At 43.3% G+C, this 13,088-nt stretch overlaps 1 protein-coding gene across 9 annotated transcripts in view; it reads right to left on the reverse strand.

The window, feature by feature from the left end:
• Positions 1 to 13,088, reverse strand: part of LOC129861029 (transmembrane and coiled-coil domains protein 1-like) — a 97,184-nt gene that overhangs the window by 21,888 nt on the left and 62,208 nt on the right. The window contains exon 1 of one of the 9 annotated variants that reach the window (XM_055932067.1): positions 3,670 to 4,763. The exons of the other annotated variants lie outside the window; for them this stretch is intronic. Within the exon in view, the coding sequence (XP_055788042.1) occupies positions 3,670 to 3,744 (75 nt within the window). The 5' untranslated portion in view covers positions 3,745 to 4,763. Of the gene's footprint in view, positions 1 to 3,669; positions 4,764 to 13,088 lie in introns of those variants that run through there. 9 annotated transcript variants of the gene reach the window in all.

Raw genomic sequence — 13,088 nt, forward strand, 5'->3', positions numbered from 1 at the left:
GTGGGGCGGCCAAGAGACCAGAGGTGGCAGAACAGAGTACCCGGGTTGGGATGTAGTGTTTGAGCATAGCCTGACGGTAGTGAGGGGCAGTTCCCCTTGCTGCTCTGTAGCCAAGCACCAGGGTCTTGAAGAAGGTTGAACACCAGGCAACCTGCGGCGTTCTGGATAAGTTCCAAGGGTTTGATGGCACAAGCGGGGAGCCCAGCCAACAGAGAGATGCCGACGTGAGAGTCCATCTCCAGATCCACCCCATGTCAGATATTTACTCATCTGGGGCCTCATTTATCAATATTGCATATTCTAAAATACTACTTACAAATGGAATTTAGAACATTAGTACACAATGAAAAAGTGTGATTTATTAAACAATCCTACAAGCATCATACGCACACCAGTAGGAGATAACCATTGATAAATAATAATTGTTCTCAGCCTCAGTTCTTGTCCACAACCTTGACTATTTTAAGTCCAAAACACCTCTAATTAACCATATATGGTCAAAATCATCCCTTTAAAGCCTGTGGGAATATACAACACCATACCATGAAATACAATGGTGCAACCAAAAAAAGCCAAGAAAAAAAACTTTTCAGAGACTTAAATAGAGGTGCTGGTGTCAGAGATTGAATACAACCAAAAGGTTTTATTTGGCTCGCTCAGTTGTGGCTTGACCAGTAAAAATCAAACATAGCTACAAAGAGAGGACCATTAGAAGAATTCAAGTTGCTTTAGCAATGGTAAATATACCTCAAATGAGTAGGAAACACTCACCAATAAGCCATCCATCCTCAACAACTCCCTCCTGTACACTCTTAGAAAATTCTGTTTTTTGTATTTTTTTATTCAGCTTTTTTTTGGCTCCATGTAACCTTTTTTTTGGCTCCATGTAGAACTATTTTTAGTTCCAGGTAGAACCCTCTGTGGAAAGGGTTCTGCATGGAACCATAAAGGATTCTACATGGAACCTAAAGTGTTCTACTTGGAACTAAATAATGTTCTTCAAATGGTTATCCTATGGGGACAGCCAAATAACCCTTTAAGGTTCTAGATAGCTCCTTTTTTCTAAGATTGTAGGCCTATAGGCCATCATTGGTGTTCTGCAGGATGAACGAGTTGTGCGTTCCACCTGACCACCACATTCAGCAGTGTCTTTTGCGCATCACATAACCTATCATTGCTCCATTTGTATTTGGGAACCCATGAATGGCAAAAAAAACTAGACTTCAACCTGTTGTGCGATGGTGTTTGGAAATTGTATGTAACTGTTCATTTTGCTGATGATTGCATCCAAAACATTGGCTTATCGAGGGCTGTGAGATGCCGATCAAAGTGCCCTTTGCCAAAAACCTGATGGTTGATAGCACTTGGATGTGCATCGGAATGACATGTGCCTTTTTAAAGTAGGTCTTAAATCCTCGCAAAAAATCCTATAAGATTGGTTTTGGAAACGATATCTGATGAGCCAATCTGTACCTTCTACAAAAAAAAGTCCCACCTGTCTCTAAAAACGGGCTCTCTGTGAATTGCCAAAACAGAGCAAGATCAACCATCTCTGTTAAATGCCAAATATTTCAACAGAGCAAGATCAGCCATTTGATTTCCCATTATCTCAGTCTTTTATAGCATTTCAATGGTTTCACTTTCACAAGTGCCTCTAATTTAACAAATTACTGCACTTTATATGGATTATTATTGTAACAAATGCACAGAAGTGGTCAAATTAAATGATATAACCTGTCAAGATATGTTGCATGAAATCACAATGGAAATATAATGAAATCACTTAAAAAATATATATATTATTGTAATTATTATTACAATTTCAACATATAATTTCCCCATTCACTAAGGTACGTTTGACAAGCAGTTCCCTTTTCCACCACTTGGCACTGTGCCTTCGCAAAGTAATGGATTTCAGTAAATTTACGCACACTCTCAAGCAAACATTCATATTGATAAATCCACGTGGAAATAGTTTCAGCACAGATTTGAGCCTACGCACGGTTGATAAATGAGGCCTGTGGTCTTTTATACTGAGAGGTGGTTATTACCTCGCATTACATTTCCACGTTCTTTAGCCTTGCTTCCCATATTTGGCCGTTTTTATGTCCATATGTTCGTGTGTGCTAATGAGAAATTCTGGCACTTCTTCATTCAACATGTTTGCATCTGATAACCCTGGGAAATGAACATAATCCTATGGGTTGCCATAGAAACCCATCTTTAATTACAGTATGATTAATCCAGCTGAAACTTGATCACTCAGTCATGACACCAACCACTACACAACAAATAAACTCCGTCCTCCTAACTGTTCTGGTAAACAGCCCAAAAGAGTTACAGAGACACAAAGGATTCACAAGAACAGTATTCACTCAACCTCTGTCATATCGGCTTTCTTTCTCAAAAATTGATAAGATTCAATGAAACCTTGACAGGGTAAGGAAAGTTTGTCCATGTTCTGTGAATGTGGGTCTACTCTTGACTCAGAGAGATCACAGATCTGATAGGACTGATTAGAGTGACAAGACTGATGTGTGTGTGTGAGAGTGAGTGTGTGAGTGTGCCAAGACCTCAGGACACCTGAATTAAGCCTAGCTAGAACATCAGAGCTTGTGAGTTCCATGTCAAAATGATCTTAATAAATGATTTAGCAGTAGAATGTACACAGCAGACCTTACAGTGTAGGGCTATTCTAGGACTAGGGAGTTCTTACTGCATAGCTCACTATGAGTTGGCAGACTGAGAGACACTGTATTGGGCTAAGGATCTGGAATTACCCTCTCTGGAGCAGTGCAAGCCAAACTCATCAACACAAGTTCCCAATGCCTCTCCTCTCCTCTCCTGTTCTCCAGTCCCCCAGTCTTCATGACTCTCCTCCTCTCTTCCCTTCTCCTCTCTTCATCCCTCTTCTGCTCTTCTTACAAATGTATACTCTCCTTGCTCTTTTCTTCCCTTTTTCCTCCTCTGCTCTTCTTTCCTGATGGTCTCAGTTCCCACCCAGCCCTGCCAAATTAAGCAGCTCTGATATTTAGGAAGGCCAGTTTTTAATGGAAATCCGTTTTTTTGTGCCTTTAAGGGGTTCCAATCGAACAACAATGAGGTCCATTCAATAGCTAGGGACAATTACATAACTCTGTGTGACGCTGGGCATGCAGTGATTTACACACACACACCCACCAAGCTCGCCAGCAGCTAACTTTTGTTATGTGGAGGAATTCAGAGGGTCTGGGAGAAAAGCCTGTTGTGTCCACTTCCAACAGGAAAAAAAACACACAAGACTAAACTAAACTAAACTGGGAGCCTGTTGAAACGTTATGGCTTTCCCAGCCCAGGCATCACAACACAGGCTTTCAGTCCCCATGACGTCCTCTCAAAGCCTCTCAGTACAGGCCTCTGGTCTCTTACCGCAACTCACAGCTTTTAAATCAAATGCGCTGTTAGGATTTCAACATGGGTATGTACTGGTTCATGTAATGCAGGGACATTTTGACACATTGTAGACACATTAACACTCATAGACGCTGTTTTTGGAGGGATACCCACATGGATGTGAACACATGCATATATAATGAACGACAACATTTAGAGATGTACATGCACATGCTGTGAGGTCCAACATAGATGAACACACACACAGGCACACGCTGTATACAGATGGAGACTCACGGTTATGGGGGAAGGAGGTGGAGAGGGGTCAGCAGTTATCAGGTTGAAGATGACCTCCATGATGGGGGGGTGCATGGAGCCTCACACAGCCTCATTGACACCTCAGAGGGAAGGGAGGTATCAGTCTGGCCCATAGGAGATGGCCACAGCCAGGAGGAGGATGATGCCAAGGGTGTTCTCATCACATTGGACAGACTCACTGACTGGTCCTCTTGGAACAAAGTCCACTTCACACAGGGAATAAAAAAGAGGGTCTAAGGTCCACTAGACAAAGTCTGTGAATAACCACTGTAGAAGCCAAAGGAATGTATCAAGGCTGATCCACTGAGGCAGAGTCCACTGTTCAACAAGCCCATCCAACACCAGACCCCACTTTCAGACAGAGACCGAAATCCAGAGACCACAGTCACCACAGAGTCCACAGCCCTAGGAGACCCTGCTATCAGCATGTCCTGCTATCAGCCTGTCCTGTTGGCAGCCTGAGAGACTGATAGAGCAGTAGCTCTGCTGAATCCATGCTTCACTGATCACACACCCTACAGAGAGGAGAGAAGTCCAGCTAACGCCAAGCCCATGGAGCACACACACACATGCTTCAGCGGACACAACACCAAAGGGCACAGCGCTCCTGGAAGAACAAGTACTTCTCGCAGCGTCGAGTGGTCCTGATGAAGGCTCGGAATGACAAGAAGTGACAGTTGAACTGAATAAAGTTGACTGCAGTTTGAACGCAGGGTTAACTGAAGGAAGGACTGACAGAAGATTGAACGTAGGGTTAACCGAAGGAAGAGTTGACTGCAGTTTGAACGAAGGGTTAAGTTTTCACAGAGTCCACAGGGTGTAAAATCTACTGAGGGAGAAAAAGAGAGAAAGACAGACCCTGAGGAAGGATGTGAGGGGATCGAGGGAGCAGGGAGGAGAAAAGAGCCCTCCAGGAGCTGTCACTGTGTGTGTGAGCGAAAGAACAAGAGGGAGGGAGAGAGGGAAGCGAGAGAGGGAGCGAGCGAACAGGGAAGAGGGAAGAGGGAAAGTATTTTATTCTGACAGTTTATGGGCCAGTGAAATTCCGCAGTTGGCTATCTGATGGAGAAAACATCTCATAAGGGTAGAAACAAACTGTCAAGCCTGAGCCAATTATCTTCCACAGCTTCAATGTCACAGCCAATGAGCACTGACGGCAAGCACACTGAAAACAACTACCTCACATAGCCTGCATACCACGACCAATGAGCTTTGATTAAACTAAACTCTCAGCCAATCAACTCTCACAGTCAGAATGCCCTGCTTTCATTTTAACACATCTCTTAGCGAATCATCTGCCTAAAATCCCAATTAGCCTTGCATCAGAAGCCTATGATCTCATCTCTGTTCCTACTGGCTACTGCCACTGGGCCTGATGTCACTCACCACACATCCACATTCCACATACTGTAGAAAACATGATGTCACAGTCCTAAACAAAACCAGTGTTGTTCATTTGATTAAGGCTGACTAGGTTTCTATCTGAGGAAACAGAATCAGTTTTAGCTGAAAAACAGCTACACCATAAACCCCTTTTCAGATTATACAGTCATATGACCAACAAGACCGTAATGCAGAAGTGTATGTGTGTGTGTGTGTGTGTTTGTATACCAACTGCTCACAACCAATTAGGGGGAGAAGCGAAGCGGGGCACGTAGGGGGGTAAAGTAGGAGGGGGGCTGCCAAAGAGCCCCTGTACAGAAATGAATTGAGGGAGGGAGAGGAGGATGGAGAGAGAAGGAGAAGGGAGGGCAGGGGGATAAATAAAAGGCTTTAATGAGGGACTGTGGGGAGGGAGGAAGGGAGGGAATGGAGAGACCCACACCCAGAGAGAGAGAGAGGCTAGAGTTTAGGGGAAAGGCAGCTTACATAAGAGTAGGCCTCAGTTATTCTGAGGGTTCTGGGAGTGTGTGTGTGTGTTGTGTAATGAATGAAAGTGGGCACATGGCTGCTGCAGGCTTATAAATCAACACCCCTGCACTATTACCAAAGACACAGACAGGCCTATTGTCAAACTACCCATAACTAAAGCAATATTCTCTTTATCTGCTATCCACTGTCAACGACGACCATTCATTCTTGCCTCTGAAGTGGTGCATTTCCATGTAAAAGGACCCATGAGCACCAACATGTGAAGTTTATAGGAGCATGTCAAATTGGGTGTCAAATGAAAGCTAAGAGTTTATTTGTTTTACTTTTTTATTAAGGCATATACATTTTTCAACAATTTTCCAACCTAAAAATGTGGAATAAGCAAATGCTTTGATTTCTGGTCAAACAGATGGAAAAGGGGTCTTAGACAACACCTACCAGAAAAAGTCTTAACAGGTATTAGAAATAAATCAAAACACAATAAATGTGGAAGACCCCTGCCAACTAATATCAACACTTATACTTCGTTTTGGAGAAACTATTTGCCTTCTGTAAATTTAAGAAATGTTGCCTTGTGCCTTGTAATTCCATTACCAAAAACCCACATATACTTAAGATATTTTCTAATTTCTTAAGGGAGGATGAGGGAGGATAAGGAAAGTTCACAGAACTAAAAAGTAAAGGTAGACCTACCAAATAGTTGTAGTGTTTTAACTGATATCAGATTTGTTTATGAATTATTAAGTAATTAAAACTCTGTAACCAAATCGATAACGGAATTACAGAAAATTACTGCAGTTAAATTGGCTACAATGGGAAACCATAGTCATCCCAAACCACAGTTGGGTCACCTGCTACTGTCCTCCCTTCCACTGGCATACTGTTATGTTCAGCTCATAACTGTTCTCTTTCTCTTTCTGTCATCTGGTGGTCAAAGCAAGGGTGTGACAACAGTCACAAAAGTAGAGTAAAGAAAAGTCAGAAAAGTGGAGTAGGACATATTAGAGTAGAGTACAGTATAATGTACTGTATTATACTCTACTGAACATATCTACTTTACCTTACTTACTCTACTGTACTCTACTGTGGTTTACTGTGATGTTCAAACTTATGAAACATAGATGTCTATGATTGTTTCAGATTTGTTCTGGACCAAACCAACCAAATGTGGTCTTGTTTGGGGCGAAGCTCATTACAGTAATAGCCAGTATGTAGAATAATACCCAAATATGCAAAATAAGTATATTGCATATTTCTACCTTTGTGTATCTATTTAGGATAAATCGCCATGAACAGAATGATATTCATAATTATGCATTTCTGCTTAGTACAGATCAGGGATCCATGATGTAATTCCGTTACCGTAATTCCATTACCGAATGTAAATCCACTTCACATACTGTAGTTCAATAACCAAAATATTTTTTTTTAAACTCAAGGTGTCATGTCACACCCCATTCTTTCTACCGACATCTTTGAATCTTAATTTTGAGCAGGTATTTAGGAGTTTTTGTAAAACGTGGTCGCATAAAAAACTGAGGAGGACCAAACTTTGTATCTGCACAGTTCTTCCCATAAATGTGTTTTTGTGAAATGTCCTGTGTAAAATTTTCAAAGTAGTTCAAGTGCATAGAGTTGTATGGTTTGTTATAACTTTGAAATCAATGGTTTTTGGTTGGAATACACTTGAAAGGGAAAAATCTGAAATCATAATTCCGTTACCGTGGAATTGCCCAAGTGCTGTTCAACATCATTACAGAACAGGTGTTATCTCCTCAGTCAAACAAGGTGAGCTGGCCTGGTACAAAAGGCCTACTTAAACATACATAAACACATACTTACGCCCGCAAACACACACACGCACGCACGCAACCACCCACCCACCCACCCACCCACCCACCCACCCACACACACACACACACACACACACACACACACACACACACACACACACACACACACACACACACACACACACACACACACACACACACACACACACACACACACACACACACACACACACACACACACACACACACACACCTAGTTATGTTCTTCTATCCTCGTGGGGACCTAAAATGTATTTCCATTAAAATTCCTCATTTCCCTAACACCTAACATAAACCTAACCCTAACCCAAACCCTAAACCTAACCCTTACCCTAACCCTAACCCTAACCTTAACCCAAACCCTAAACCTCTTACCCTAACCTTAATTCTAATTCTAACACTAACCCTAAACCTAACCCCTTACCCTAACCTTAATTCTAACACTAACGCTAAACCTAAACCTAACCCCTTACCCTAACCTTAATTCTAATTCTAACACTAACCCTAAACCTAACCCCCAAGCTTAAAATGGCCTTTGTCCTCATCGGGATGTGGGAAATGTTCCCACAAGGCATACTTTTTCTTGTTTTTAATATCCTTGTGGGGACTTACGGGTATTTTAAGCCCCCACCCCACACACACACACAATATGAAAAGACAATGAGGAACGTGATCACATACACGTGATACAGAACAATCAAACAAACATCCTAACAGAAATGCTTTCTAGTCTTTTCTCATTAATATGTGTCAATCCATCACTCAGTGAAAGACCAGTTCCGGAGTCTGACTGACCTAACTGGTCTCCAGATGCTTTCAGAGCTGACATCACATTCTCCACCGCTGAATTGAGTGCCGTTGCAGTCCCAGGTCTGTCTCTTAGGAGACCTAGCTACTTGAGCAGCAATCAATGTAACCCAGGGAATATCCAAGTCTTTTGAGTGACTCAGGAATTATTTAGTCATTCTGTAAAACAAGCCAAAGGCATTCAAAAGATAATCCACAAGACAGGACATTCTTTAGTGACATTCCTTGGTGGCACTACCATAAATGGCAGAGTAGCTATGTCACCTCGGTGAAGCGTATAGCGTCAGTGCTCCTGAAGCAGTCACTATGGGACACCTCCCTCAGGTGCTGCATGAATGGGAGTGGGTGAAGTTTCCCCTAACCATTGACACAGAATCAGATATAATTCCCCCTGAACAGATAAGGTTGAGATTGGGGGAGGGAAATCTGATCCTAGATCTGTGTATTTGGTTAATGTCAACCCGGAGCCGGACTGGGACAATGAGATACAGATACTGCTGACAAAGAGAGTTTACTGCCACAAACCAATAGGGACTTACAGTGGGATGGTAGGGAACACATGAAGAACAGTGCAGATGCAAAGTTTGGTAACAGAATGACTTTGTGTTTGTACTGTTTGTGTCGTCATTCTGTTACCATTTTTTTTTTTTCAAGTAAATGTGTCTTTGTAAACTTTCAGCAGAAATTGTTAAAAGTGGTCCCTGTGCTTGTGTAGTTGGTTTAACTTAGCAATCATTGGTTTTTGTTTGCATACATGTTAAAGTGTTAAATCTGAGTCAGCATCATTCTGCTACAGTAGAATTACCCCCTAAACACAGAGCTGTGTTTAATGGACTGTTTTGTCGACAGGTTGTAGGTGTGTGTGTTTGTCAGGCCAGGGAGAAACAAAACCTAATTCTATAGCTAGCCATTGTTCCCATAAGCCTTAGCCCTGTCTCATTTAATGGGCTTTTGGGATATTTATCCAGCAGCCACAACATTGACCCATTTGGACACACACACATAGTGAATGAAAATGTATGTGTTAAGACAAGCTGAGCTAGAATAATATTTGAATAGACCAGAGCAAAACATGAAATCATCTGACTGATTTAGGTTGGATACTCATTTGGATTTCATTCATTTGGAAAAGGAAGCCAAATGTATTTGTCACAGGCTATAATATCACCACAGTGTCATGACACAGAGGATGCTTCCAGCATTTAGCAGATGCTCTGGATTCCAGAGTACAAGGTTATGTTTTCCAGAATAGAAGGCTCTGGGGCATGTGAAATCCAGAGGACTGCCCTCAGCCAGGAAACACAACCACAACCTACAATGATCATCTTCCTCATTCTGATTCCAAAGAGAGAAGCAAGTCCTGAACAGCTGCCAGGGTGGAACATGCCAGAAAGAGAAACCCAAGGACAACACAGACAGAACAGTTACAGGCCCTGGACTGAGAAGAAGGAAGGGAGAAAGAAAGAAGTGCAGAAAGAACATGAAAAATTAAGAACATGTAAAATAAATAGAGATAGGGAGGGAGTGAGGAGATAGAGGACAACTATGAAAGAGAAGGATAGGGAGAAAGAGAGGGAGAGTGAGGGAAAGGGAGAACAATCAGAAAAAAGAGTGAGAGGTAGACTGAGATCCATAAACCCCCCACCATGTGGATAGGTTATAAGTTGTTGGGATGTGTGTGTGTGTGTTGGAGGTTACATAAAGGGAGAAGAGTGAAAGCTTTGTTTGGTCCTCAAGCCCCTAGGAGAGGAGACCCAATCTCAGGGCCATCCAAACAATATCCTCCCCATTGAGAACAGGCTCCCCAGCCCCTCATCTCCCATCAATGGGCTGGCTAGGAGTTACATAAACCACTGGGCAGATTATTAATAGAGGCTTTATGACTGAAGGACGAGGGGCAGCCATGGTTCTAATGGTCGACCCAAACAGCAAGACCAGAGAAACACCACCAACAAGAAAACACAGGCTTACTGCTCAGTCCCATTCTCTGGCGGGTGATATGGAATTGAATAGGCGCGACCTTCTGAAGTGAATAATACGTTTTCAATGCCCACTATGACAAACTGGATCCATAAAGGAGGCTCTGAGCAGCTGGTATGAAGATGTGAACATAGTAGAGCACAGATTGTATCTAGCAATGGTTTTGGGCCTAGCCACTGTGCCTCGGTGCAGTTGGGTGTGGTAGATTAGAACATAGTGACCCTGACTCAACTCACCAATAGGGAATTTCATACAGGTTTACCTACGGTGTGCTAAAGAGACACATCTTGTCACAGATTACAGTGGCGGTCGCAAGGGGGTGATTTTGTGTGTTTCCTATAGTATGGGTATATGTCAGTAGTCCTGTACATACAGCTCATGTGTATGAGTTAAGGTGTCCTGTTGAGTGTGTGGTTATGCATGCTCATACGTGTGTGTGTGTTTTTCTCTTCAAAAGGATGGTAAGACAAGGAAAATTCAGACAAGTGGAGACATTTCGCCAGTCCCCCACAAGGATAAAGGTTATTTTAAGCTTAGGAGTTAGGTTTAGTGTTAGGGTTAGAATTAGGGTTAGAATTTGAGATTGAGGAGTTAGGTTTAGTGTTAGGGTTAGAATTTGAGATTGAGGAGTTAGGTTTAGTGTTAGGGTTAGAATTTGAGATTGAGGAGTTAGGTTTGGGGTTAAAGTTAGTGTTAGGTTTATATAGGGTTAGGGAATATAGGATTTTGAAAGGGAATCAAAGGATAGTAAAACAAATGTGTGTGTCTCGTGGTTATGGTCAGTATTTACCTGACCCGGTCCTGTTTACACCCGTTTACACCTGTTTAAACCCGTCTCATCCTGATTATGCAACACGGATACAGAGGGGTCGCTATCCCATAATGCCTTGCTGGCCATGTACAATACAGTGTATAGCAGGGGAAGTGTGTTGGCCGCAACACCCTGCCAGCCTATTCTTGGGCAGGAAGACACAGAGACTAGGACAATCTGTAAAAACCTTTAGTCCCTACACGGTTTGATCAGTCCCCCAAACACCTCTCTCCTGGTCCTGATGGCCGACTTGTGCTCCAATCTTGACCCAGGTGGCCTCTCTTCATTAGCCCTGGTAGGTGAGCTGTAGGGAGGGTTTGGAGGGAGGATTCAGCCAGTCCAGTTCTGACCAGTGCAACCAGTTACAGTGTGAACTGGGCCACAAGCTAAGCCAGGACACTTGAGACAGGGTGCAGAGTGAGTCTAGAGCGCCCTCTGTATGATACTGTACAGTACTGCAGGCTACCATTGGAGAGGTAATGTAAGTGTAGAAATCTAGCACAGGGCTTCCCAAATGGTAGGTCAGGAGGACTGACTGGTGTGTACTGTAGCAGCTGGGTCATTTTGGGTACCAGTGCATAAAGCTGGGTTTTGGTTTACTTCATAGATCATGAAAAAAAAAGTGTGTGTGTGAGAGAGAGAAAAAAAGGAGAGAAAGACAGAGGGGGAGAAGGTGAGGGGGTAGAGAGAGAAGAAGAGACAGAATGGGGTGAAGGGGAGAGGTAGAGAGAGAAGAAGAGACAGAATGGGGTGAAGGGGAGGGGTAGAGAGAGAAGAAGAGACAGAATGGGGTGAAGGGGAGGGGTAGAGAGAAGAAGAGACAGAATGGGGTGAAGGGGAGGGGTAGAGAGAGAATAAGAGACAGAATGGGGTGAAGGGGAGTGGTAGAGAGAGAATAAGAGACAGAATGGGGTGAAGGGGAGGGGTAGAGAGAGAATAAGAGACATAATGGGGTGAAGGGGAGGGGTAGAGAGAGAATAAGAGACAGAATGGGGTGAAGGGGAGGGATAGATAGAATAAGAGACAGAATAGGGTGAAAGGGAGGGGTAGAGAGAAAATAAGAGACAGAAGGGGGTGAATGGGAGGGGTAAAGAGAGAATAAGAGACAGAATGGGGGGAAGGGGAGGGGTAGAGAGAGAATAAGAGACAGAATGGGGTGAAGGGGAGGGGTAGAGAGAGAATAAGAGACGGAATGGGGTGAAGGGGAGGGGTAGAGAGAGAAAAAGAGAGAGAGGGAGAAGGGGAGGGGTAGAGAGAGAAGAAGAGACAGAGGGGGAGAAGGGGAGGGGATAGAGAGAGAGAGAAGAATAGACAGAGGGAGAAGGGGAGGGGATAGAGAGAGAGAGAGAAGAATAGACAGAGGGAGAAGGGGAGGGGAGGGATAGAGAGAGAAGAATAGACAGAGGGAGAAGGGAAGGGGATTGAGAGAGAAGAAGAGACAGAAGCAGAGAAGATCGAATCCCCGAGCTAGATTGAATCCCCGAGCTGACAAGGTAAAAATCTGTCGTTCTGCCCCTGAGCAAGGCAGTTAACCCACTGTTCCTAGGCTATCATTGTAAATAAGAATTTGTTCTTAACTGACTTGCCTACTTAAATAAAGGTTAAATAAAAAATGTAGAGACAGAGGGAGTTGAGGGATGCATTGGTGACCACTAGGTGGTGCTATTCCAACAGCAATGCATACCATCTCTGGGAAAGACTGTTTTCAGTTCCATCTCTCCTGACACACACGTATACAGACCCTCTGGGACCATCTGCCTTAGAGCCCATTCTAGAATGCCTTTGGTCTGAGTAGCCAGGTCTGTGTCCCTGACCAAAGCTATTTCCTGTCAACATTCCTCTTTCTTTATTACATTCTTCCATTATTGTTCCACCTGTGTCAGATCTAACACACATCTAAATCCCTTTACATAACTGTATTGAGACATTACATAAAGACACATGTGTGAGTGGGTAAGGCGAGAGGAAAAGACAAGAGATGAAAGGACAGGAATGGTAAGACGGGGATGGATGATTGACGGCAATAGCAATTGGAACCAAGGCTAGCATACTGGGCGAGGCCATAGAATTACATTAGAACAATACATTCAATAGGA

Source organism: Salvelinus fontinalis, chromosome 8 (assembly GCF_029448725.1).
Source record: "Salvelinus fontinalis isolate EN_2023a chromosome 8, ASM2944872v1, whole genome shotgun sequence".
NCBI lineage: Eukaryota > Metazoa > Chordata > Actinopteri > Salmoniformes > Salmonidae > Salvelinus > Salvelinus fontinalis.